The sequence below is a fragment of the Panthera leo genome, chromosome B4, assembly GCF_018350215.1.
Source record: "Panthera leo isolate Ple1 chromosome B4, P.leo_Ple1_pat1.1, whole genome shotgun sequence".
Classification (NCBI taxonomy): Eukaryota; Metazoa; Chordata; class Mammalia; order Carnivora; family Felidae; genus Panthera; species Panthera leo.
In genome coordinates, this window is record NC_056685.1 from 40,565,741 (window position 1) to 40,592,595 (window position 26,855).

Here is a 26,855-nt window from a genome sequence, read left to right on the forward strand (position 1 = left end):
GCTGAGGTCTTGGGTTATGGCATGCCTCCTTCCATTTGCCACCCTGAGCCCTTTACACAGGGGAAACTGAGGTCTCTGAAGACAATGCCAGGAAGAGTCCCTGGACTTGTTATGACTTCACAGCCCCAGATGTGAGTTTTGCCTCTTCCACCTGCTAGCTGTATGACCTTTGGCTATTTGCTTAACCCCTCCTCCTCTACAAAATGGGGATAATAGTAACAGCTCCTATCTGATGAGATGGTAGTGAAAACTGAATGAAATAACCCATGTAAAAGTTTCACCTAATAAATGGCGACTCCATATTATCATCATGGATCTCCTGGTCACCAGAGAATCCTGGTCCCTCCTGTCCCTTCTGCCAATAGGCTTATCCTCCAGAATGGTGGGCAACTCACCAGCAGGACAGAAGGACATCTTTGTCCCTTTCCCCCCATCTCCATCTCCCCAGGCTAAACAGGGATGAATGGTTGCCATGACAACATTATCACACTACTATTATCTTGGAGACTCCGAGGTGAACAGAGGGGCTGCTCTCCTTCATCTGCTATTTGAGAGGTTCATACTTCTCCAGAACAAAGTGGATTTCTTTCAAGTGGGGTGATAGGAGAAGGACCAACTCTTCTTTGCACCAGGCGGGTCTACAACTCTCTTCAGGCTCAGAGGAGGAGGCTGAGGCCTGCGCCCAATTCTTTCCATTCTGCCATGGAAATGCCCCCATGGAAATGCCACAGCGTGCCCCATGAGAAATTTCCCTCAGAAAGTGAGGTTCCTGGACCCTTAAAGGGCAGCCAAGGGTGTCCCAGAGAAGACTGGATGCTCAGGCTCTTGCCTACCTTTCTCCTCACCCACAATTTACAACTAGAGAAAAACCCAAAAAGGCAACTCCATGGAAGTGATAGTGTCATCACCTAGGCTGTAAGACAGGGTCTGGAGCAGCCCACAGGACATCTCGCACAGGCACAGGGACCAGATACCTAGGGTTCTCACCAGCCAAGCACAGTGTCAACCAGAGGAAAGAAGAGACCCAGGAGTCTAGACATCTCCTCCCGCTTTGAGAGTGATGTGGGGCAGAGGCCGGCATGACCCATCTCCAGCTGGCCCAAAGATGTCTGTTCCCTGCTCAGAGGAAGAATGGGACCAGTATTTCAGCACATTTCCTGGGAGGTCCCTTGAGGTACTAAATGGTTTATAGAAAGCTGCAGCAAGAAGGGTGTTTTCTAACTATTTGCTTGCAGGATGGGAGTGGATTTCTGCAGAAACAGCCACCTCCCTTCTTAGAACAATGCCTTTGCCCTCTGTGTCTGCACCTGAAAATCTGGCTAGGATTTCTTCCTCAACAGAGACAAAAGGGAAAGTTTGTCTTTCCATCTTGCCATCCAGTCTTCCTTCGGTCAGCTCTGGCCTGAACTTGGCCTAGTAGGTCATGGTAGCATGACCACCGTCTGAGGGCCCCCAGTGCAGCATGGTGCCTCTCCCCCCAGCCTTCCCCACTCCACCACAGGTAGCCCTGCCAGGCCAGGCCAGGTGCCAAGACAGAAAAAAGTCCAAGATGGAGCCGACCTCGTGTCCTCTCAGATCCTGGGGAGAGACGTCGTCAGGTAGGAGGTGACCAAACCTTCACTCAGCAAGCACTGGTCATGTGGTCTCTAGGTCTCTAGCATATGCCTAAGTCAGGGTACAAGGCAAATCTGACGGTGTCCCACCACAGCCTAAAGGGCAAAGTCCTAGCTCCTTAGAAAGGCAGTAAGGCCAGGCCTTTTAGGATCTGACTCCAGCTCATCCCCCCCCCCCCCACGCCCCTTCTCTCGCATCACCCATGTCCCCAGAGCAAACAGTTATTTCAGAGACCGCCTCAGCACTTGCTCCCACAAACTTGCCCTTCATAAGCCTGCAACACCTTCAAAGAACACAAACCTCCTCGGAGAAAGGCAAGAGAGACAGTCTTTCAGATTTGGAAACTGAGGCATAGAGAGAGTAAAACATTAACTAGGTCAGTGGTTCACAAAGTGTAGTCCAGGAACCTCCTACGGATTCCCAAGATCCTTTCAGGGCTCCATAAGATCAAAAATATTTTTATAATAATACTAAGATGTTATTTGACCTTTATGCTCTCACTCTTTCATGAGTGTCCAGTGGAATTTTCCAGAGGCTACATGGTATGTGATATCACAACAGACTGACTACAGAGGCTGACATGGGAATCCAGCTGATTTCTCTTAAGCCAGATAGGAAAGAGATTTGCAAAACTGTGAAACAATGCCATTTTTCTCTCTCCACATTTTCTGTTGGAATTTATAGTTCTTTTTATTAAAAAGATGGCATCCATGTTAAATATAATGTGTTTATTATTTTTAAGTGAATATGTTTTACATTTCTGTTTTATTGTCTAATATAGTATGTACCAATAGAAAACCCAAATCCATAATCAATAGATAATCCATAGAAAATCTCTTTCCCGGGGTGCCTGGGTGGCTTAGTCAGTTAAGCGTCCAACTTTGGCTCAGGTCATGATCTCGCGGTTTATGAGTTCACACCCCTCATTGGGCTCTGTGCTGACAGCCCAGAGCCTGGAACCTGCTTCAGATTCTGTGTCTCCCTCTTTCTCTGCCCCTCCCCTGCTCACACTGTCTCTGTCTCTCAAAAATAAATAAACATTAAATACATAAATAGAGAGACAGAAAATCTCTTTCCCATCCTCTATCATTTTTAAGAGTGTCAGCTAAGTAATTTACAAACTGCTGTACCAAGCAGGGCTCAAAGCCTGATTCCATCCCACAGGTCAGTCACCTGTCACCAAACCACCATTTACATGGTTTTCCACACCCTCAATGTGGAAACTGCCACATTGGCGAGCCACACCTCGCCAACTGTTTCCTCACAACCAGGTTAGACAACAGTGTAGTACAGCAGATAAAGCACAGGTTTTAGAAGCATGGTTGGACTGCAATCCCAACCCTGTCACTTCCATAGTGTGTGTGTGTGTGTGTGTGTGTGTGTGTGTGTGTGTGTGTGTGTGTGTGTAGGAAAATTATCTTGCCCCTCTGCACCTGTTTCCTCACCTATAAAGAAGGCAGGGTGTAGCAGAGATTGAAAGTTGCCCAGGATCTGTTCTTCCCTTTTTTCTTAGTCATAGAACCTTCAAATTTCAACTGTCTCCTGGGCACATGCCCGCTGGGAACAAAGATTCTATTTCTTCACCTCCCCAGTTGCCAGGAATGGACATAACTAAGCTTTACCTAGTAGGACATAAGCAGAAGGGTCATGGGCAACATTCCAGGCAATGTCTCCAAAAGGAGAGGGCGCTTCTTTCTTAGCTCCTTCTCTCCCCACTGCTAGAATATGGTTGTGATGCTTGAGGCATGAGCTGCCATCTTGGCCCATGAACTGGAAGCTTCACGTCAACAACAACAGAGAAACGAGACAGAAGGACCCTAGATCTCAACACCGTGGTACCCTGTGCTAGCCCTGGACATTCCACCCAAGTTCTCTACAGCGAGAAAGAGCAATAAACTTCTACGTTGTGTAAGCCCTTGTTACTTTGGGTGTACAGTCACTCACAGAGGAACCTACTCCTAACACAGACAGCAATACCTATCGAAGCCAGTTGCTACAAAATAAAACTAAACGAGGTTACACAGGAAAGGCAATCAAGGGCTTAGAACTACTATCATCGGTCTGTTGTCCATACTAGCCACACAGTTCGAAAATCGTTATTCTCCTCAGCTCTCTGCTGAACCATTCTGGCAGAGACATATGATGGTCAGCTCTTTTGCACACTTCCAGCATCTCCCTGGCTCCAGTGCCCGGCATCGGCTACTTCTATCCTCCTTCATCTCTTGTCTGTGGTGCCAGAGGCTGTCAAGAGATATCTAGCCCAGCTCAATCAGCCCATGACTTCATCCTGCCCGGGTGGGTGCGCAGACCCAATTGTAGCCCAACATAATCACATTTTCAGTTCATTAAAGAAGTCCAGGCCTCTTCTCTGGAGATGCCAAGGCGGTTCGAGGGAGGGAGACAGAAAAGAAGCTCATCTCCCCAGTGGCAGACAGCGGGGAAGAGAAAAAGCAGTGGCAAGAGATCTAAAGCTTAGCTATTGTGTTTGTTCCCAAACAGCTGACGAAGGACAAGGGAGGGGGCATTCCTAGGACTGAAGTGAACAAAGAAAGGAGAAGCTAATAAATAAAGTGCAAGATTGTTCACCCAGGCCCTGATCTTTCCAGCCCTGGGGTGGGTGTCCTGTGGCTGCCCCTGGGGGAGGTATGGGGGCGCCTGGCGCCTGAACTGACCCAGAGTAGTGGGTTCAAGAATTCACCCCTGTGGTGGGGCACAGTTTGTCATTGGTCAGCCAGCAAGGATGGATGAGGGGGGGTGGCTGATTCTATTTATATCTTCTGGCTGGCCTGGGATTCCTACCCACATTCCAAGATCTGACTCACAAAGCCCCCGTGAAACTGGTTGATAGGTTTCTACCAAATGGATGTGTTGTTTTGTTTTGTTTTGTTTTGTTTTGTTTTGTTTTGTGGAGTTGGACATTTCTCTCTCTGAGGTGATTGGGGTACAGCCCTCATGAGAAGTAGGGTAACTGGATATGTCACAGAAGTCCCTGTATCCCAAAGGACCCTCCTCACCCTGTGCCTTGGTCTTCTGGGAGGCATGTGAGCAATCGTCAGGGATCAGGGCAGGGCTTGCTTGGCTGGCTGGGAGAAGGGCCAAGCACCATCCCCAGGTTCCCAGTTTGGGGTCTGTCCAAGTTCCCGGGGGTGGAACCACTCTACTCATCCTGCTCCCAGTAAGGAAAGATCATCAGCTTTGTGATAGGAGCTGACTCCCTGAGCTAATACCATTCACCATTCTTTTGGTAATTCGTCCTCTACTGACCCAAGATGGCATTTGCATTTTCTCTTCCATGGTTGTTCAATTTGTCTTCTGTGTTTTGTCCCCTGAATAGGACTGCAATCCAACTTTCATAGTTTGGTATCACCCAAGCCACACAAAATACCTCAATAAATATGTTCGAACAGGCACCATCAGATTCTTGCTCATTCTTCTCCTCACCAGAGGGGAAGGAAAAGGGAAAGAAAGCCACTTGTTAAGGGATTTTGAGATTCTTATGTTAGGAAGGCCTTTGAATTGAAAGCTTGAGTACTAAAACCTCATCTGACCCTCCTCAAGGGTTCATCAAATAAGTATACTAAAAAGTCGTGTTCTGCTTGATTTGAGGGCAATCTCTGAAACCCTGTGGCAGCCTCTGATCTCTGCTATAAGGCTAAACCCCCAAAAGCACCCTGGTCAAGGTCATGCCCATCCCACCACAAGCACATGGGCTCACTGCCACTCTGAGTTATGAGAAGCCTAAGAGTCCTGACGTTGATTTAAAAATTTTCTTCTGCTCCAGACACCTGCCTGAGGCTGCTGCTGCTGCTGGAAAATTCACCACCAGAAGGCTGAGTGATAATGGTGCACTCGGTCTTCTCAAGAAAGACTGGCCATCTTGAGGACCAACTCTGGGGAATACAGAGAGAATCCTTGGAGCCGGAGCCACAAAAGCAACCTCACATGCAGATGGCAGCAGCAAAAGCGGGAGATGGCCTTCCCAGTCTGGGAGAGGTGATCCTGGGGAGGAGGATGGCTGCAGCAACTGCATTTCCCAGCGGAAGTGAGGCCAAGGTCATGACCATCGAATATATTTCCGCAGGTCATACAGTGTACAATGGCAATATGCCACGGGGTTATCGTCCACAATTGTGGACACCACACATGTCCACGTACATTCTATGTACATTTCTAATGATTATTATGGTGATTTCCCAATAGGCAGCGGTAAAGTGCCTTCAGGAAGGGGCACCTTTTTCTAACTAGCAAGAGCATTAGATGGACCAGCTGCAGCCTTGGGCTTCATGCTATAGTGAGCACTGAGGACAAAGACAGGATCCTTTTATAAGATTCAGCCCTTGCAGACAGTACCCAAACTGAAAGAATTAAAAAAAAAAAAAAAAAAAAAGGCAACCTAAGAATGTTTCTAAAATGTTAATTGTGTAGTAGAGTTACCTGAAATCATCATTAATTATCTGAGCATTTAGAGCTTGGGGCTTCTTACTACTGGGTCTGCCACTCTGAGCTCCAGACTCTAGCAGCCCTGCCTTCTGTTTCTAAAGCTGAAAAAACTGTAAATTTGCATGCAATCAAACAAGCCATTATTCAGTCCCAGTAGAGAGGCGCTGGGTTTTGTTGGCATAACAAGGAAACATTCATCCCCTAGGTATACGTAATATGACCTGCCTCAGAAGAAGCTAACTCCTTGCTACCGGCCTGGAAAGAAGGTACACCCCAGAGAAGTGGGAGAATAGATTCTGGTGGCTCTCAAGAAAAGTTCTTAGGTCAATGCAGTCTTCCCCACAGAACATTCTGCCACCGCAAAATAGTCCTTAGAGCCACAATGGCAAGCACTTGTAAACGATGCCCATTTACCAGACCTGACTTCTGAACCCAGGGGCCCAGGGGACTAAGCGGGCTGTGAACTATTCCTTCCAAAGATGGCACTAATCACCTCCCAGGAGATGAGTCACTGTGCTTCCCAACCAATGAGAGCGCCCCAGACTTGAGTGAACACAACCTGATTGGCTGAGACAAAGTCAGGTCTCCCTTCTCAGGTAAACAACCCTGAAGCTAGTTCTGAGCTTGAAGGAGCTTGTGCCTCGGGAGGTCTGGTGCGTTTGGGGGCCTCAGCCCAGCACTAAGAACTTGGTAACCAATTTCTCAGGCTGCTCCCAGGGCGCTGGTTAGTAAGGACTTTAATGCACCCAGGAGACAAAGTGAGTAGCAAGCCTGCAGCTGGAGCCTCCAAAAGTTGAGGGATTGGCGGGGAGACAAACAAGGCTTCTCATGGATTCTTTGTCCCTCCTTCCCCTTCGTCTCCAGGAGACAAAGTGCCCTGTCTCCCTCCTCAACTCAACCCAGTATCAGGTTCTCCATGTGAAAACCCTGTCTTCACCTCCCACTTCTTATGGACAAATGGGAGTACTCCTTTGTACTCCGAGGGTGGGGGAATATTCATCCAGCACTTACTCTGTGCTGGCCTGTGTTTGCAAAATAAAGTAAGACAAAACCCATGCCCTCAAAGAGCCATTCAATATCAGAAGGACTTACCCGTGGCCCCACCACGACCTCACCACTGCAGCACCCCCTGCCTTAATCCCACCCCTGCCTAGCAAACACTGAAGGGTGGAGAGAGTGAACCACCTGCCAGCCACAAAATGGTAAGTTAGGACATAAAAGACAGAAATGATAAAAACTCTCTCTTTCTGCCCCTCACTGCACATGATCCTTGAGGGCACTCAATCTGAAATTCACTTGGGTTACCAAGCAGCTCTGGAAGAAAATTTGGCTTCTGTCACTTCCCCACCCCTCGATGTGGCTGTGTTCAGACATCTTCTCTCCTTTTTTTTTTTTTTTTTAACTTTCATTTTTGAGAGAAAGAGAGTGTGAGCGGAGTAGAGGCCAAGAGAGAGAGGGACAGAGGATCCGAAGTAGTCTCTGTTGCAGACAACAGAGAGCCAGAAGCGGGGCTTGAACTCACAAACCTCGAGATCACGACCTGAGCCAAAGTTGGACGCTCAACTGAGCCACCCAGGCGCCCCCAGACACCTTCTCTCTTAACCTCGCACTGGGCTCAGCTCCCCAAAAGGAACGGGGTTACAACTGGGAGGAGGGTGGGGGGAAAATTTAATTTTGGAGTTTATGCTTAAAGTCCTGAGTGTGTCTGGCTTCTTCCCATCCCATAGTACAGATGCTGCAGCAGTGAGCAGACAGCGGGAGAACATCAGGAGCCAATAAATAATGATAATAATAACAAGAACAGCTCATAGGATTGAGCCCCACCGGGCTAAACAGCCTACACATATTCTCTCTCTCTCATCCTGAACTGTGGTCCTGTGCAGCGGCCACTCTTCCTAGGCCTATTTTACTCTGCAGGAGCTGATGCTTGGAGAAGGTCATGTCTCACTCAGAGTTACAGAGCCAGGAAGTGGCCTGACCCCACACCCATATCTTTAGCATAATGCTGAGGCCCACGGATGAGAATATCAAGGAACTACCAAGGGCAAGGACCAGATATTTCAAAGTTTTCCTGGAAAGAAGAGGAAGCTACTCTCTTCCACACAACCTCGCCCTCCCCTCGGGTGTTAGAACTTGGTCTGCCTCGGTCAGTGGCTGGTATTGGGCTACGTTCCAGGTGCCACGGATGTTCGTGGGCTAGCCAGAAACCTAGCACCATTGAAACACTGGCCACACAAAAAAGAGGCATTGGGAATGTGCTTGTTTATAAATTGGAAATTGTGTTTACAATCTAGGCAGCTGGATAAAACATCAAGTTAGAATGTTTTCCTGTGCTTGACACGGTCCTTGGTTCAGGAGATCAGATTGTTCCACAAAAACAGAAAAGACTCACCGCGTGAGTAACCAGCCAGTAATGAAGCGCGCTCTCTCTCTCTCTCTCTCTCTCTCTCTCTCTCTCTCTCTCTCGTGTGTGTGTGTGTGTGTGTGTGTGTGTGTGTGTGTGTGTGTGTGTTTATTTTGCTTCTGGAGTAGGAGAAAGCTGGAGTTTCTCTACTTTTGTGCAGACTTGGGGAAGATCAGACTTCTGCAAGGGCTGACTGGGGGTTAATACCATGGAGGCTGTCCCAATCTCCAGACACATACCACCGCCTATTTCCACTGAATGTTTATTGCAACTTATTATAAACTGACTTTCTAGCCCAATCCACAGAAACACACAAAGTTTTAGAGCTGAAAGGAACCATAAGAATCCTGGAAGCCAACTCGTGAGGGAAAACTCAAGGGCCACAGGCAGAGATAACAAGCAGCCTGAGGCAACGCAGCCAGAACAAGGGAGGAGGGAGGGGGGTGAAGCCAGAGACAGTGAATTCTGACTCTGAAGCTTGTTAGCTGGTGACTTTGGCAGCTACTTAACCTCCCATGGCTGTGATTTCCTCATCTCCCTGCAGAACTGTACAGGCCCACTGTGGCCTGTCAAGTCCTGTCATGGCTGTGTTCCTGGACAGAAGCAGGGACCACCCTCTTCCTGTGGGATGGAACAGGGTGGTTGCTCCCTGGATGGTGGCTGGGAGATGGTGCTGTTAAGTGGCCTGCTCCACAGCGGTTGTAGGGTACAGCGTAGATGCCCTTCAAAGCCAAGGACTCATCCACTCATGGCCTAGAGGGTTGGCTGGTAAAGACTCACAGCGGAGTCATCTGCAGGCATTGCCCTCAGCCCAAGCCTCCCTGCCCAAAGGAATCCTATATCCAGTGACCAGCGGGTCAGTACAGGCTTGTCTAGCGGGGCCACCCCAGCTTTCAGAGCTCCTTGAAGGATCAGCTGAGGCCCCAGTTGTAACTACATGGCTGTTCACCTTCCCCACGCCCAGCATGGCCTCTCTCTCCCCCTACAGATGCTGCTCCTGACAGGTCCCCAGTCATTCCCTGCACAGGGGGGGTCTGACTTACAACACCTCCAAGAAAACCCCCCAGACAGTGAGTCCCTGCCTCACTAGGACAATCCCTGTGCTGACAAGGGCCCAGCTTCACCCCAGTGACAGGCTGTTTCTCCTCTCTCAGCCCCAGCAGCCCAACTCCAAGGGGAAGTAGGGTCGTCCATCAAGGGAGGTCTTTCCCCACCTAAAGCATCACCCTCCCAACACCCTAACCACCAAGACACAAAGGCTACCACCTGAAGAAGGTAGAGGCAGGATTCAGTCCTGTGCACTCCCTCCCGCCAGACCCCCTCTCCTCCAAGGTGAAGGTTCTGGTAGTGGGGTCCTAAGAGGCAACTCTGAAAGGGAAGAAGCTTCTGAGGAGCTACCATATGATTAGAAATATGAGCTGCAGAGAAAGGGATGGGAGGTACCACCGTCGGTACTGAGACTCAGGGCAGAGGCACACAGACAATAGGAAGCCATGTGACCATAGAGGCAGCCACTGGATTGATGTGGCCACAGGCCAAGGAATGCCACAGCCACCAGACACTGGAACTGGGAGTCTCCCCTAGAGCCTCCCAAGGGAGAGCAGCCCTACTGACACCTTGATCTTGGCCCAAGGAAACCACACTGAGACTTCTGGTCTCCGGAACTATGAGAGAATACATTCCTATTGTTGTAAGCCACGAATTTTAAAATTAATTTGCCATCACACCCAGGCCCTCCTCTTCCCTCAGATTCCCTAACTATAAAGTAATCCTCTTCTTGCTGATGTGCTGATAAGACCTAGGGGCCTTGTCCTCCTGTTTATACTTTAGAACAACCACTTATTGAACACCTAAAAAGGAACTGTTTCCTATCGCAGAATTTCAGACAGGTGGCAGGCAATGGTGGAGATATTTGGGCACAAGAGAAGGCACTGGAGTATAAAACAGAAAAGTCTAGGAGCACCTGGGTGGCTCAGTCAGTTAAGCATCCGACTTCCACTCAGGTCATGATCTCACGGTTTGTGAGTTCGAGCCCCACATCAGGCTCTGTGCTGACAGTTCAGAGCCTGGAACCTGCTTCAGATTCTGTGTCTCCATCTCTCTCTGTCCCTCCCCATTCATGCTCTATCTCTCTGTCTCTCTCTCTCTCTCAAAAATAAACTTTTTTTTTTTAATTAAAAACAAAAACAGAAAAGTCTATTTGCTCACTATACCCACTCACTGGACAGACATTTTAGAGCTCCAGGCCCAGAGCAGTATTAGACTAGAGCTAACCTGACTCCAGCCATAGTTGGTTTTCAGGAGAAAAGGGGCCCATGGGAACCCCTCTTTGAAGAGTCAGAGGGACCCGCAGAGGTAGGTCCACTCTGCGTCTCAGTGGAGGAGTAGAGAACAGATGATTTTCTGCTTCTCAATTCCAGAAGTCCCACTGCATTCAGACAACATCCAGCCTGGGCTATACCTACCTTCTGCATTTCCTCAGATGAGACGTTGCATGGGCTGCTAGGAGGGGATGCTCGTTTGCACTGTTGTTCCCCACTGCTCAGGGCCCAGGAGTTGGCAAAGTCGTAGGGGTCCGAGGTCAAGGTCCCTGTGGAGAAAGTTTCAAGGAGAATGAAGTCACAGTTAAGACTGACCCAGGACTTCTAAGGGAAAACTCTAGATTTGTCATCACCTGAATCAACCTTCCATTAGATCGGTACATAGGCGTCTGGGTGGGGAGTAACTTCTGTGCAGTGCTCAGCGTAACACCATAGCGCACGGGCACTCAGAGGTCAGTGTTGGGGGGGGGGGGCTGGGCAGATGGGCACAGTGAGGAAGGTGACATGGAAGACGATGAGGAACATGCCCATTCACTCTGTCTCCATGCCCTTGTGCACCTTTCCCCTCTGCACCCCCTTATTACCTTGACTCTCTCCGCTCATTCTTTGAGATGCGGCTCCAGAGCCACTTCCTCCAGGAAGCCCTTCTGAACTAGTTCTACTCCCTGCCCCCCACCCCAGCCTGTGCTCCCTCAGCACCACGGCCACCCTTCCATCAAAACCCTCATCCTCCTTTGTGTTGGTATTTCCTTTGTTTATAGTCATACTCCATTCAACTGTGAGCTCCCTAATTCAGGGTACAGGCTGTGTCTCTTATCTCTGAATTCCTAGCCGGGGCATTGTAGACACTTGAAACATTTTTGCAGAATGAAGGTAAGAATGTGACACGGAACCTGAGCCCCCAGTCACCACATCCCCCGTGCTTTCACAGCATCTGTGCCTTGGTCTCATACCAGCCATGCCACCATTGGCTCCCACAACAGAGCGAGGGCCTATAGGCTTACACGACAAAGGAGATACCCAATGTCGCTGCTGAGTCTTCACTGCAAACAGACTAATGAAGCATTGAGGCAAGTAGTCTTTTTGCATAGCCAGGTCCAGAAGAGTGAAGCATGTTTCAAGGTCAAATCATATACTCAAGAAAACAAAATAGAAAATCCTGAGGGAAAGAAAAGCAGGACATTGGAAGTATTGTCAGTTGGCATCTGGGGTGGGGTAAGCAGGGAAAATGGCCCCCTCCAAAGATTCATTTCCTAATTCTTGGAACCTATGAATTATCTTATAGGGCAAAAGACGTGATTAAGTTAAGGATCTTGAGAGGAAGAGCTTATCTCGGATTACCTAAGTCAGCCTTAGATGCAATCACATGTATCCTTATAAGAGGAAGGCAGCAGGAGGTGACTGAGAGAGTGAGAGAGAGAGAAAGAGAAAGAGAGAGAGAGAGAGAGAGAGAGAGAGGAAACAATGTTGTTACAGGCAGAGATCGAGATGATGCAGCCACATCAAGGATTGCTCACAGTAGTTGGAAGAAGCAAGGAAGAGATTCTCCCCTAGGGCCTCTGGAGGGAGTAGAGCCCTACCATCACCTTGACTTCAGCCATTTGGCCTCCAGAAATTGTGAGAGATTAGACTTCTGTTGTTTTAAGCCATGGAGAAGCCAAAAGGAAGGGAATTTAAGTTTATGGAGTTTATACTATGTGCCAGGCATTATGATAAGTGCTCTCTGGGTTCTGAGTCACCACGTCACACAGGCTTATCTGCTTTCTAACATACCATGAGAACTCCAAAAAACTTCAAATAATTTCATTCTTGTACAGAGGTTATAAAAAACAAATATACTTAAAATTCTTGTTATAGGGGCACCTGGGTGGCTCAGTCGGTTGAGCGTCTGACTTCAGCTCAGGTCACAATCTCGCGGTCCGTGAGTTCGAGCCCCGCGTCAGGCTATGGGCTGATGGCTCAGAGCCTGGAGCCTGCTTCCGATTCTGTGTCTCCCTCTCTCTCTGCCCCTCCCCCATTCATGCTCTATCTCTCTCTGTCTCAAAAATAAATAAATGTTAAAAAAAATTTTTAAAAAAAATTCTTGTTATAAATATGAAGTAATTGAAACCTGATAAAAGGACAAGACAATAAGAAAAAAAACAATAGAGTTGAAAAAGAACTGCATTTACCTTCTAAAGTTACAAATATAGTCAAGGAAATAGAAAGAAAACTCAACTGATGGGTTAGACATCATCTGGAGATTAGACAGAGTTGAGGGAATTAGGGAACTAGAAGATAGACCTAAGACGTGATGTGCTGATGAGCCAGCCATCTGGAGAAAAGCAAAGCCCTGGTTTTTAGGATTTGCTGATTTCCATGGTGCAAATACTCCAACCATGGCCAACTTCAAGCTACCAACATGACAGTACTGAATGCAGACTTGGAAAAAATGCTCACAATCCGTTCTTAGCAGCCAGCATGAGCGCACCCAAAAAGCAACAGAGAGGAATAGAGAGATAGCAAAATAAAAGTAAGGTAATGAGAAAAAAAAAGGATGCAATACAAATATACAATATACATCTAACAGGAGAGAAAATGACTGGAAGTTTTCTAAATCTGATGGAAAATACAAGTCCTGAGATTCAGGCATCACAGTCTCAAGTAAGATAATAAATATAAAACCCACATCTAGACACAACATAGTAAAATTTCAGAATACAAGAACAAAGAGATGACTTACGTACAAAGATAGAATACTATATGCAATGCAATAACAATTGGACTGGCAACCTTCTTCTCAACAGCAACAATAGAATGGCATCTTCAAAGCACTGTGAGAAATGACTGATGCCCTAGAATTCTATACCTAGCTAAAGTATCATATAAGAATGCATGGCTGTTTGTTTCAGTTATCACTATTACCACTACCAGACCCTTAATGAAGGAAGTACTAAGGGATATTTTTTAGAAAAATAGAAGTTGAACCTAGAAAAAAAGAATAAGATGCAAGGAGAAATTATGAGCAAAGAACCTGTTAAACATGAGGATATAGCTAAAGAAGCACTGATTGTGTAAATCTATCATAGTAACGTCAAATTTAGTGGTATTCAAACAAGATTGGGAGGTTAGTGAGGTAGTAGGGAAAGAAGTAGCATTTTAAAAAGCAGTAATAATAGAAAGCACAAAATAAGATGGTTAATAGAAGTCCAAATACATCAACACAACTGAATATAAAATGAATGAAAAGAAGCCAAACTTTACATTGAGAAGACAGAAATGATTAATTTACATTAAAATATCAATAATGAGGGGTGCCTGGGTGGTTCAGTCAGTTGAGTGTCTGACTTGATTTTGGCTCTGGTCATGATACCAGGGTCATGGGATCAAGCCCTACATTGGGCTCTGTGCTGACAGCACAGAGCCTGCTTGGGATTCTCTCTCTCTCCTTCTGTCCCTCTCCCTCACTCACGCTTTCTCCCAATACATAAATAAATAAATAAACAATAATGAGATAGAGTGAGATACCATTACACATCTATTAAAATAGCTAAGAGAATAATAATAATAATAATAATAATGTGGCAATTCCAAATGCTGGTAATGACTCAGAGCAACTGGAACTCACACGTTGCTGGGACAAATGCAGAGAACATGGCCAACTTAAGAAACAGTTTGGCAGTTTATCAAATTAAACATATGCTCATTATACCACCCACTAATCCCACTCCTAAATATTTTCCCAAAGAAATTAAGAGTACTTCCACACAAAAACCCGTATGTGAATACCACCTCACACTTACTAGGATGGCAACTATCAAACAAAACAAAATAAAACAAAACAAAACAGAAAATAACAAGTGTTGGTGAGGTTGTGAGAATTTGGAATCCTTGCGCACTGTGGGTAGAATGGAAAATGGAACAGCCACTGTAGAAAACAGTATGGCAGCTCCTCAAAGAATTAAGAATAGGGGCATCTGGGTGGCTCAGTTGGTTAACACCCGACTCTTGATTTCAGCTCAGGTCATGATCTCAAGTTTGTGAGATCAAGCCCCACGTTAGGCTCTGCACTGATAGTGTAGAACCTACTTGTGATTCTCTCTATCTCCCTCTCTCTCTTCCCCTTGCCCATTCATGTGTGTGCACTCTCTCAAAATAAATAAATAAACTCAAAAAAATTAATTAAAAAAAGAATTAAAAATAGAATTGCCACATGATCCAGCAATTCCACTTCTGGGTATATACCCAAAAGGATTGAAATCAGGGTCTTGAAAAAATATTTGTACACCCATGTTCATTGCACCATTATCTACTCTAGCTAAACATGAAAACAACCTGTGTCCATCATTGCATAAATAGGGAAGCAAAATGTGGTATATACATACAATGTACATTCTAAATGAAGGAATTATGAGATAAATGGGATTAATAGGTATTAACATCCAGCTACAAAACAAATAAGTCACAAAGACTGTGGGGAATAAGTTTAGGAATTCCCTGAGCTTGCACCAATGGGTTAACAAGTCTTAGGATGAAAGCATCCAAGATTAGGTAAACAGAACTGAAGCGACCCCAACACAGTACAAAAGCAGAAACCTGCTTTCACAGGACAGAAGCTCCAGAATAGGTAAACAGGTAAGTGGGGCTATAGACCACTGCAGCAGGGTGAAACTGCCAGGACCTGAGCTAATTAGCAAAAGAAACGTGCCTTGTTGACCCTGAGGTAGCCTGCTCTATCCGTCTTATGCCGTAAGCAAGTTAAGATAAACAGACAGGTGCCTCGTGCCTGCCATAAAGTAAACAACCCTCTGCTAGGCGCTGAGATTTTGTTTTCTACTGACCCAAACCCCTAACACTGCATATCTTCAAAATCCCTTTCTCTCACACACGAGTTAATGTTCATAGTTTCATTGCCTCTTCATGGACATCCATCACATTTGTAAGCCTTCTGATCCTAATAAATATGGAGCAAGGACCCTTACTCAGGACTCTTGTCTCCTCCCAGACATTAGCCTCTCTCACAGTTAATTCTGCATCTTCTCTCTTGCTGGACAAGAGAGAACTCCAGACTCAAAGTCTGCGATAAGAGATGAAAAGTACAGCACAGAGAGTACAGCTAATGAGGTTGCAAAACATGGTTTGGTGGCAGATGGTGACTATAATTATGGTGATGAGCACTGAGTAATGTGGAATCGTTCAATGATTATGCTGTACACCTGAAGCTAATATAACACTGTGTTAATTATACTGCAATAAAAAAGAGACTTATTCCTAAGAGTTTATTATTAATAATAGCAGTACCGCTTCAGAATATCCCATTTCAATGCACAGTGTGAGTATGTAAATATTTTACTTTCCAAGCAAATCTGTAAGTGTATCCCCACTTAATTTCACAACTCTTCATGACTGGCACATCTGTGCTTCTGAAATAAACAGGGCTTAAGCACTTTTGTTAAATTGTTGACAAATAATCCTTTTATGTTCTTGTTCTCAAACCTGTTCTCTAGATGCTGAAATGTGTTAACCAAACAAGGTGCAAATTTAAAACAATGCCGTGTTGAAATAATTGATTTAAATACAAAAAAAAAAAAAACCCAGGAATTGTGACATGTGCTAGGATGTATGGATGAATCGTAAAGACATTACGCTAAGTGAAATAAGCCAGTCACAAAAAGAGAAATGCTGTGTGACTCCACTTATATGAGGCAGTTGGAGCAGTCAGAATCATAGAGACAGAAAGTAGAATGATGGTTGCCAGGGGCTGGGGAAGAGGAGGAAAGAATGGGAAGTTTGGTTTAATGGGTAGAGGGTTTCAGGTCTGTAAGATAATAAGAGTTCTGGAGATGGATAGTGGTGATTGGTTACACCACAGTGTGAACGTACTTCATGCCACTGAGGTGTGCACTGAAAAATGAGTAAGATAGTAAATGTCATTTTATGTATGTTTACCACAATTTTTTAAATAGGTAGAGTGGGGCGCCTGGGTGGCTCAGTCAGTTGAGCATCTGACTTTTGATTTCAGCTCAGGTCACGATCCCAGGATCGTGCGATAGAGCCCCACTACAGGCTTCATACTCAGCATAGGGCCTGCTTGAGCTTCTCTCTCTCTCTCTCTCTCTCTCTCTCTCTCTCTCTCTCTTCCCCCTCCTTTGCCCTTCCCCTGCATGTGTGCATACTCTCTCTCTCTCAAATAAAAAAAAAATTCTTTTTAATGGGGAGGGGTGGAACCCTATACATGAATGTTTATAGCAGCTTTATCCATAATTGCCAAACACTACACTTGACAAAATGTCCTTCAACTGGTGAACGGATAAACAAATCGTGGTAGCACTCTTCAATTATAAGCAGGAACAATCTACTGTTACAGAAACAACACAAATGGATCCTTGGGGGGATGATATTAAGTGAAAGAAGCCAGAACTAAAAGGCAAAGTACTCTTGGTACAGTATGAAGAGTTAGAGTTATATAAATTTTGGAAAAATCAGAACTCTAGGAACAGGAGCTACCAGGGCTAAGAGCTGGGGGAGAGCTCAACTACAAAGGAGCACAAGAATTCTGGCAGCGAGGACACTGCTCCATAGTTTATGATGGTTACATGGCTCGACACTTTCACAAAAGCTCATAGACCAGGAAGCATGGGTTTTACTGTATGTAAAGGACACCTTGATAAAATTTAAAAAATAATAATAAAAAAATAAAAATAGTAATAATAACATAAATAAATAAATAAATAAATAAAAATAAAAATAATAAAACAAAATAAAATAATAAAATAATAAAATAAAAATAAAACAAAATAAAATAATACAATAATAATAAAATAAAATAATAAATAATAATAAAATAAAAACCAGCTATGTGCTTCTTTCATGCAATATATCTGAAAAAAAACCACATGGACTGGTTGAGAATACGAAAAAATATCAAGTAAATACCGACTTAAAAAAGGTGAGGTGACTATATATTATTGTCAGACAGACTTTAAGGCATTGTGAAAAATGACGAGTCAGTACATAAAAGGAACAGTTCACTAGAAACATTCAACATTTCTAAAATCTAACTGCAAAGGCCCAAAATAGATAAAGCAGAACTTGACAGAATTACATGAAGAAATTGACAAATTCATCACCATCATAAAAAAATTTAATACACTTCCCTTAGTAATGGGTAGTTGAAGCAGACAAAAAAGTAGTAAGTATATAGACTATTTGCATAACACAATTAACAAACTTAATTCAAAAAGTATATATAGAATCCTGCACCAATCAGAGAATGCATTCTCTTGGAACATACATAGAACAATTGCAAAAAAGATCATGTAGGTGGGCACCAACAAGTCTCCCCAAACTTCTAAATTAGAAATCAATTTAGTTATAAAAGATAACTTTAGAAAGTCTAAACATCTGGACATTTTGAACACACTTTATAGGTTAAGAAAGAATTCAATGGAAATTAGAAAATCCATAGAACTAAATAAAAATGAAAACGTGTTACATATCAAAATTGGTGCAGCTAACATGGCATTTAGAGGAAAACTTACAGCCTTAAATGTACACATTGGACAAAATGTACATATTGGACAATACAAAGTTTGAGAAATTGGTGCTGGAAAAGACAAAAACAAATGATCTCACTATTTTCCAACACATACAGTGAAATGGAAGGAATGGTCAACTGTTCTCTAGACACTTATCCCTTAATCAGAGGGTAGCTGAGTCAGAAGGAAGAAGAATAACTTAACGTACAAATGTTCAGCTTTTGTAAGGGAGCATCACTAAATGTTTATGTAATTGACATTATCTAAAGAAGAGTAAAGATTAGTAATGGTTTCCACATTGTCCATATTACTTCTATTGCTCATAAACAGACACATAAACTGGCCTTTTTGGACAGTAGGCCGTCCTTTACAGATTTCATCCATAAAGTTCTACTGCACTCATTCAAGTCTCCAAACCATCCAGCATTTACCAACCATCTACCATGTGTAAGCTGCTATGGGGAATTCAAAGTTGAACCAAGTCAGCTTTGAGGAGCTCCAAGATGTGGTTTGCCAGGTGGTCCAGGCAGTGGGGTAGAACGCTAAGAGATAAGGTTGGCAGGAGGGGTACCTGAGTGGCTCAGTCATTTAAGTGTCCAACTCTTGATTTCAGCTCAGGTCATGATCTCATAGTTCGTGAGTTCTAGCCCCGCATCAGGGGCTTGGGATTCTCTCTCTACCTCTCTCTCTCTCTTGCTGTCTCTCTCTCTCTCTCTCTCTCTCTCTCTCTCTCTCTCTCTCAAAATAAATAAATAAATAAACTTAAAAAAAAAAGTTTGGTAGGATAAATATAACATGGCAGGGGAGAAGTCTTAGTGAAGGTTTGTAAGCAGGGAAATTACATGTGTAACCACAACTTGAGGGAAAAGGTATCTTAGAAAAGCTTACCTTCTTGAGTCCTGAAGTCATCCTCAGCAAAGATGTTAAAGTTACCACAGAGCCCACAGGTCTTGTTGAAGTATCTGTCTGACAGCAGGATTTGAAAATTGCCACTGCCATCAATTCTGGCCACAAAGCCATGGGTCTCACTGGACACCTTGTAGTACCCAGCCTCAGTCTCTAGATACAGCCCGTTGGAGGCGTAGGGCATGGAGATGCTGGAAGGACAAGGATGAACTCAGGAAGTATGCTTCTCATGAATTTCCTGGATGTCCCTCCCACCTTTCAACCCCAGCCCCATGCTCCAGGGTTGGGACCTTGGTGCCAAGTCTCTGAGGACCTAGACCAGGAGTCAGGAGACTGGCCTCTTGCCCAGCCCTGCCACTCACTGTCCCTAGGCACATTGACTTCCTCACTCTGGGCTCCAGTTCCCTCATCTCAAAAAATAAGGAGGACTGCAAGAGGGATCCCCAGGGTCCTTTTTAATTCTGGCATTCCGAGCTTCTGATTTACCTTTGGTCCCCCTGCAGCACAGTACCATTGACAAACAAATGGATGTCAAAAAATTCCCCGAGATACACAGAGAGGCTTACTCTCTTGCCATTTTGGAAGTCCCCTGAAAGAGAAAAAAGTCAGTAGTGGTGATTATTATCAAAAAAATTATATGTTTAATTCTCATCATCTTATACACATCACTAATCTTATCTCAGTGGGAAACTCTCCCCAAGAACTTATCAAATGGGCCACAAAAATCTTCCCGAAAATATCATTTACTCATTCATTTTTCCATTCATCAAAAAATATTTATTGAGTGCCTTCTGGATACATAACCCACTAATAGTCTCTTCTATTTCTCCAAAGAAAACTATGAAAGCATGACCCCTTCTTCTGGGAGCTTATGATCTAAATAAGATAAACAGTCAAAAAGAGAGTAAAAGCAACATTGTGAGTTATTAGTAACAGGTACTCTAGGACAGTATAATGTTCTCTTAAGACAGCCCAAACCAGAATCCCTAGGCTCTTTGTTGAAAATGGAGATTTATGAGTTCATGAAATCAGTTTACTGAATTTGATTTTCTGGGAGAAATTTAGAGATCCTGTCGGCAAAGTGCCTCACTCTGCACGGGAAAGGAAGTCAGGATGCAATAAATGATTGGTATTGCCATTCTAGATGTGTGAATAGGTCAACACATAAGAAAATAGTCTGTGAACAAGGGTTCAGTTGTGAGGGGCAAACACAGAGGCAGCGGCGGGGGGGGGGGGGGGGGGGGGGGGGGGCTGGTGTCCTAAAAGCAGGAAAAGAAGCAGAAGACCCATTTTCCACAGCACCATGGAGACTAATCCTACCAGGAGGCCCTGAGAACTGAGAACTGGCGGTCTCCAGAGATAACCGACTGGCCACAGGAAGTGAAGGAACCAGAAGGAACAATGTGGCGTCTGAAATCTCAAGCCTTGGAGACTAAGAAATTAATGAAAACAGGGAAGATGAAGGGCAGCAATGAACACAGAGATAGAAAGTGCTGGAGAAAAGGGGGTCAAATACAAGACTCAGTGCCTGAGGGCTCCTGCAGAAATGCGGCAAAGGACCCAGCTGAAAAGGTTAACCTTGGAAATGAGGAAATATTCCCTCGCCTAGAAGAGCGTGAGCTCCAGCTGCTCAGCAAAAGAGGAGGCAAGAATGTCTGCGGAACTAAGTGCAGGAGACGCTGGCAAGAGGTGCTGCTGCCATGGCTTGGGCCACTGACAGTCTTTGGCGGAGGATTTCAGCTGAGGCCTGGGCCAGACCCAGAGGCTGGAGGACCGCGATTAGCTATTACACGCATGCGCGCGCACGCACTCACCAACCAGAAAATAGACTCTTTCTGGTGACATTTCCGTGAGGGAGTCACATGTAAATAACTGGCCTGTTCTAAGAATAGATTCCTGAATGGTACACTGTTAGCAGCTCGGGGTGGGGGGATGGGGGGCCCAGGAAAGGCCCACAGACCACCCACAGACCACAAACCGCATTCTGCAGAGCTCCAGACCAACACTGTCAGGAGGGAAATGAGATCCCAGCCACATCAAAGGGTTTTTTCCTGTTAGCTTGAGGAGCTTTTGTCCCGGTAGTCTTGCCTGCCCTGCATTTTCACTTAGAGCAGTTTCGCAGCAAGCACATCTTTAAACAGTTAAGCAAACATTCTGGCAGCAAGAAATTAGCCAAAGAAAAATAAACACAACCCCACAGATAAGTGATCAGGCAAATAGAGTCGAACGTTAATGGTAGAATCCCAGTGGTGGGCATACGGGCGTTCACTGTCTTATTCTTTCAATGTTTCTAAACGTTTGGAAATTTGCGTAGTAAAATGTTGAGAAAACAAGCAAATGGGATAGCCCCGCGACAACCTCCGGTTGGCAGTCAGTCCCTCCCCCGAACCATCCATGCCCCTGGGCATGCGCAGTGGACCAAAAACCAGTTCCCTTCCAGGGTCCGTTCTTGGGGCTGAATCCATGGGACAGGGCAAGCCTCCAGTCACCACCTGCCTGCTGGAGCTGGAGATGGTGGGCAATGAGCCCAAGAAGTCAGAGGCTCCGGCTCCCTTATGACCGCAGAAACCTGTCTCCTCATCAGTACAATTTTCCCTGTCACCCATGCCCAGTGTCACAGAGCAGATGGACGGGGGCTCCTACACCTCCTTCACTGGGTAACTCAACCAGTATGTTGCTTCTGAGCCAAAGACCTCTCCCTCCTGGAAACGAGAAGAGTCCCTTTGTGCCTCTCCTTTGCAGAGTCTCCCTCCCTCTCATGGGGATTCAAAAGGGCTCAGGAGAATAAGTCAACCAGGGAGCAGGGAGCATGTGGCTGGAGGATGAGTGGGGAACGCTTCGCATGCAACCAGGCCGCTTGGGGTGAGCCACTGCCCTGCAGATGCAGATCTGCAACTCTTTAGAGCTTTCAAGGATGTAGAATCCCCCAGTTGCTCGCTCCACAGAGGCCAGGTGCCATAGGAAAGCTAGAGCTCATCATCCCTGGAAGGTTGAAAGGCTCCCACTGTGTGGGGCTACATGGGACCCCCAACCCTTTGCAAGTAAGTGATGAAGGCAGCCTGCCCCCACAGACTGAGGGACTTGGGTCCACCCAGGTGGCTACACTCAGGGTAACTTGCCCGTCATCACAGAACCAGTGAGGGGTGAGAGAGTCAGGACTCAGACCAGGTGCTGGTTTAAGTATTTGAGGGGCTGGGATCACCATGAGGAAGCCAGGGAGCACCTTTCACCACCTGCTGAGCAGAGCACTGGTTGAGGCAGCACCCTGTTCAGGGAAGGTGGGGCTGGCTGCCCAGGACCTTCACTTGTCCAGGGGCCCTGGGAGCCGGGATTGGGATCCTTGGTGAGGACTGAACTGTGAGGAGTCTGCGGAATTCCTGAGCCTGGGGAGCTGGGATTGGGATCCTTGACGAGGCCTGAACTGTGAGGAGTCTGCACAACTCCTGACCCTGGACGGTGAGGGAGGCCCTAAGAGCAGTCACTCCACACCCAAAGCAGCAGGGCAGCAAGGAGATTCTGGAAACTGTGTCCTGGAGAAGACTTCATCACAGAAAAAAGCACACAGTAGGACAACGGGGAGGCTCTTGGGGATGGTCAGAACAGGTGGCTTTAAAACACTTTTGCCCCAAAAGCAGAGTAAAAACAGTTTACTGCATGACCCAGAATGCACACACTCACACATTTCACACCACTTGCCCTTCCCGTGAGCCAGGCCCCCTGACTACTTTCTGAGGTTTTTCTATCCTATTCCATGTAATCTCTTTAAATACTGGTTACACTCATTAAATTATTTTTAAATCCATAGTTATGACTCAGTTTGAAAAACACTGAACTAGACTGACTCCATTTTAGAGTTAGAGAAACTGAAGCCTACGTTTACAACAGGGTCTGTCCTCCCCAGCAATAATGACACTTGGGACCAGACACTTCTTTGTAGTGGCGGCCTTCTGATACATGGTAGGGTGATCAGCAGGATCCCTGACCTCTACTCACTAGATGCCAGTAGCATCTCCCTCCAAGTTGGTACAATCCAAAACGTCTCCAGACACTGCCATATGTCCTCGGTGGGGGGGGAATCACCCTGGGTGAGAACAATTGCTTTACACTGTCATCAAGAGGCAGAACCTGTACACAGGTTTTCTAACTCCAAGGCTAAATCTCCTTTGGAAACACAAAGCTGCCTAATGGGGCATCTGAGTGCTCTGGATTCAGTTAGCCACTGATGCAGAAGAGAACTCTAGATTTTATTTGCTTGTTTTATTTGCTTCCTTCCCTCCCTGCAGAACTCAGGGGGGAATCTGATGACATGCAGCTATTAGGAAATTGAGCCCAAAAGGGTCTCCCACATTCCACAGACATGCACGTTATAGCACTTCCTGTAACCGCTGGGGGAAGGTGGGCGGGGTGTCCACCCCAAGAGGCCAGAGCCAACCATGCAAGCTCTTCCCCAGGGAGGCTCTGTCTCTCATCTGGCCTCTTGAACTCAGTGACCAAGGGACTAGGTGAGGGAGTAAGTCTTCCCCCACAAGGAGTGGGGAGCAGGCTGGCAGCTGGAGCCAGCATCAGGTCTGGGTGATTTCCCGGACTTTAGAATGTGGAGCTCACTACTATGCATTTCTAACAGACGCTCCACCTCCACTCCTGTGATTCTGATGCAGGTGATCATCTTCCAAACACTGAGAAACCAGGGATCTGGTCTAACAGCACCAGTTACTGATGTGGAAACGAAGGCCCCCCTGCTGAGTAAGTTACTCAGCACGTTGTCTGGTTATTCTATGGCTCTCTCTGGGCTGGCTTGGGAACCAGACCCTGCAGGGTGGCTTAGGAAAAGCAGCCTTTCTGAACAGAGGGGCGCCAGGACTCCAGTGCTCTCTCTCCCTGGTCCTCGTGCTGGTGGGCTAGGAAACCCCTAGTAGCTTTGGCCTGCCCAGACCTGCCCCACCAAGAGCCAGGATCAAGGAAAGGGCCCTCCCCTTCGCACCAGGTGGTGCTTCACGCTTGGACATAAACAGCTTTACCCAGGATGTGAACAAGGTCCGCAGGCACTGGAGAGGAATGGAAATTTGGGATTTCGAAGCAGGGAAACAGGATGTCATTGGAGAACAATGGGGCAGAGGAGTATATGAGGTTGCTGGCATGCACATGTAAACTGGAGATGCTGTGTCCAAGCGTGCAGGACGGACCCTGGGGCCTCAGGCTCCTGAAGCAGCTGCACTGACTCACCCCTCCCCACGCCCGCCCTCCTCAGATTATGCCTCTCTTCCCAATGCCCCCCATGCCACCAGCACCAAAAACACAAAAAGTAGCCACCCATTCTCTCTGATGATTCGGGGTGGGAATTAAACCAATCTCAGTTAAAGTATGATTAACCCATAATCTGGTTTAGGCCAATTACCCGCCAGAAAACTGACATCTGACAAGTTGTTATAATAACCAAGACCCAGGGGCGCCAGGGTGGCTCAGTCATTTGCAGTGTCCGACATTAGCTCGTGTCACGATCTCAAGTTCATGAGTTTGAGCCCCACGTCGGACTCTCTGCTGTAAGCACAGAGCCCACTTCAGATCCTCTGTCCCCCTCTCTCTCCACCCCTCCCTCACTCACGTTCTCTCAAAACTAAATTAAACATTAAAAAAAAAAAAAAAAAGAACAATGACCCAGTGAGGGTGGGGGCAGGGGTCCCAACAAGATATTTGAAACAGAGGCTTAACACAGCCCTGCAGTTTCCCCTTGGCCCTTGAAACCCCAGAAAGGATGGCCAGAAAGGCCAGGCCTCTGACACAAACCCAAGCGATGTTCCCCTGACCTTGACGGAAACGGTCCCAAGGGCCCAGCAGCTCCTGTGTCCACCATGTGTTAAAGGTGACTGCTTTCAATCACTAAGGTTTGGATAACACTTCTCACTTGTAAATGATTTTTCTCCCTTGATCTTCACTGTATCTCCATTTTAAAGACAAGGAAATGGAGGCTGGGAGACATTGCGCACTTCCCTAAGGACACTCATTGAAGAGGAAGAGCCAAGACAAGGGCTCTGAGTTTCTGAGCAGAGGGACGCTGGGAGCAGAGCCACCTGGTCCTAGAGGATGGAAAACATCCAATCCCCAGAAGTAGATGAGACCAGTGCTGGACAGGACCAGAGTAGTGGGGGGTGGGGTGGGGCTTCCTGGAGGAGGTGACAGTAACTGCACAGAGGCACCCAGGCAGCCTGAGTTTCCCTGTCTTCAAGGCCTACCCTTAGCAGGGAAGAGTCTAGAGTGGGTTTAAGTAGGGGAAGGGGACTTTTCCAACATGCTGCTTGCCTCCCTGAGTCCAGATGAGCTCTGTGCCTGGTCCTAAGATTTCATTACACATTATTTACAAATCCACCTTGAGGGCAGGGAGTCTATAGCAGGAATCAAGACAGCAACTCCCAGTGTCTCCGTAGGGTCCCCCTCCCTGGAAAGTCCCCTGAAGCCCAAAGCCACACAGTGGAAAGGATGTCACTGTGTCTTCTTTTGAAATCTTTCTCCTGTCACTCCTAACCTGCTCCATTCTCACTGATACCCCAGAGTCATCTCAAGTAGGGCATCTGTATGGAACCCCACCACGACTTTTTTTAAGATGCATAGAACAAGAGGTGCCTGACTGACTCAGTTGGTAGAGCATGCGACTCTTAACCTCAGGGTCATGACTTCAAGCCCCACATTGGGTGCAAAGCCTACTTAAAAAAATGGTATGGGTGCCTGGGTGGTTCAGTTGGTTAAACATGCAACTTCAGCTCAGGTCATCATCTCACGGTCCATGAGTTCGAGCGTCGCATCAGGCACTAAGCCTGCAACCTGCTTCAGATTCCATGTCTCCCTCAGTCTCTGCCCCTCCCAACTCCCTCTCTCTCTCTCTCTCTGTCTCTCTGTCTCTCCCTCTCTCTCTCAAAAATAAAATAAAAACATGAATTTTTTTCAAAGAACTAAGTACACAAAGAAAGATCAGTAGATGATGTCAATGTCAATTTCATGGTTGTAATATTTGAGAATAATTTTGTACAATGTTACCAATTGCAGGATACTGGGTAAAGGGTACACAGATTGTGTGTGTGTGTGTGTGTGTGTGTGTGTGTGTGTGTGTGTGTGTTTTACAACTGCATGTGAATCTAATCTCAAAATAAAAAGTTTAACTTAAAAAATAAAAAATAAATCTTACATATTATCCCCAAAACTTTTGGGTTTTATTACAGAGTTACAAGAATCCACAATGGATTTTTTTTTTTTTTTGAGAAACAAGAAAAAGAGAGAGAAACGGTTTTTTCCTCGTGATGAAAATCTTTAAGATCTGTTCTCTTAGAGACTTTCAAATATACCCTACAGCAGTGTTAACCTTAGTCACCATACTGTACTTCCCAAATCCTGGACTGATCTATCTTATAAATGGAAGTTTGTACCTTACCCACCTCTGATAACCACAAATCTGATCTCTTTTTCTAAGAGTTTGGGTTTTGTTTTGTTTTCTTTTTCTTTTCTTTTTTAGATTCTATATAAAAGTGAGATCACACGGTATTTGTCTTTCTCTTTCTGGCTTATTTCATTTAGCATAATCCCTCAAGATCCATCCATGTTGTTGCAAATGCACTATGATTTTTAAGGTAGAGAAACCCACTTAAAGTAAATATTGGACAGGAG

General features: G+C 45.9%; 1 protein-coding gene across 1 annotated transcript in view; it reads right to left on the reverse strand.

Annotated features, from left to right (window-relative positions):
• The window catches only part of VWF (von Willebrand factor), a 137,783-nt gene that overhangs the window by 105,351 nt on the left and 5,577 nt on the right, over nt 1-26,855 (reverse strand). Inside the window, exons 4-6 of the mRNA XM_042945594.1 lie at nt 19,689-19,791; nt 19,185-19,393; nt 10,924-11,048 (exon numbers count right to left, since the gene is read on the reverse strand). Coding sequence (XP_042801528.1) covers nt 10,924-11,048; nt 19,185-19,393; nt 19,689-19,791 — 437 coding nt within the window. The remainder of the gene's footprint in view (nt 1-10,923; nt 11,049-19,184; nt 19,394-19,688; nt 19,792-26,855) is intronic.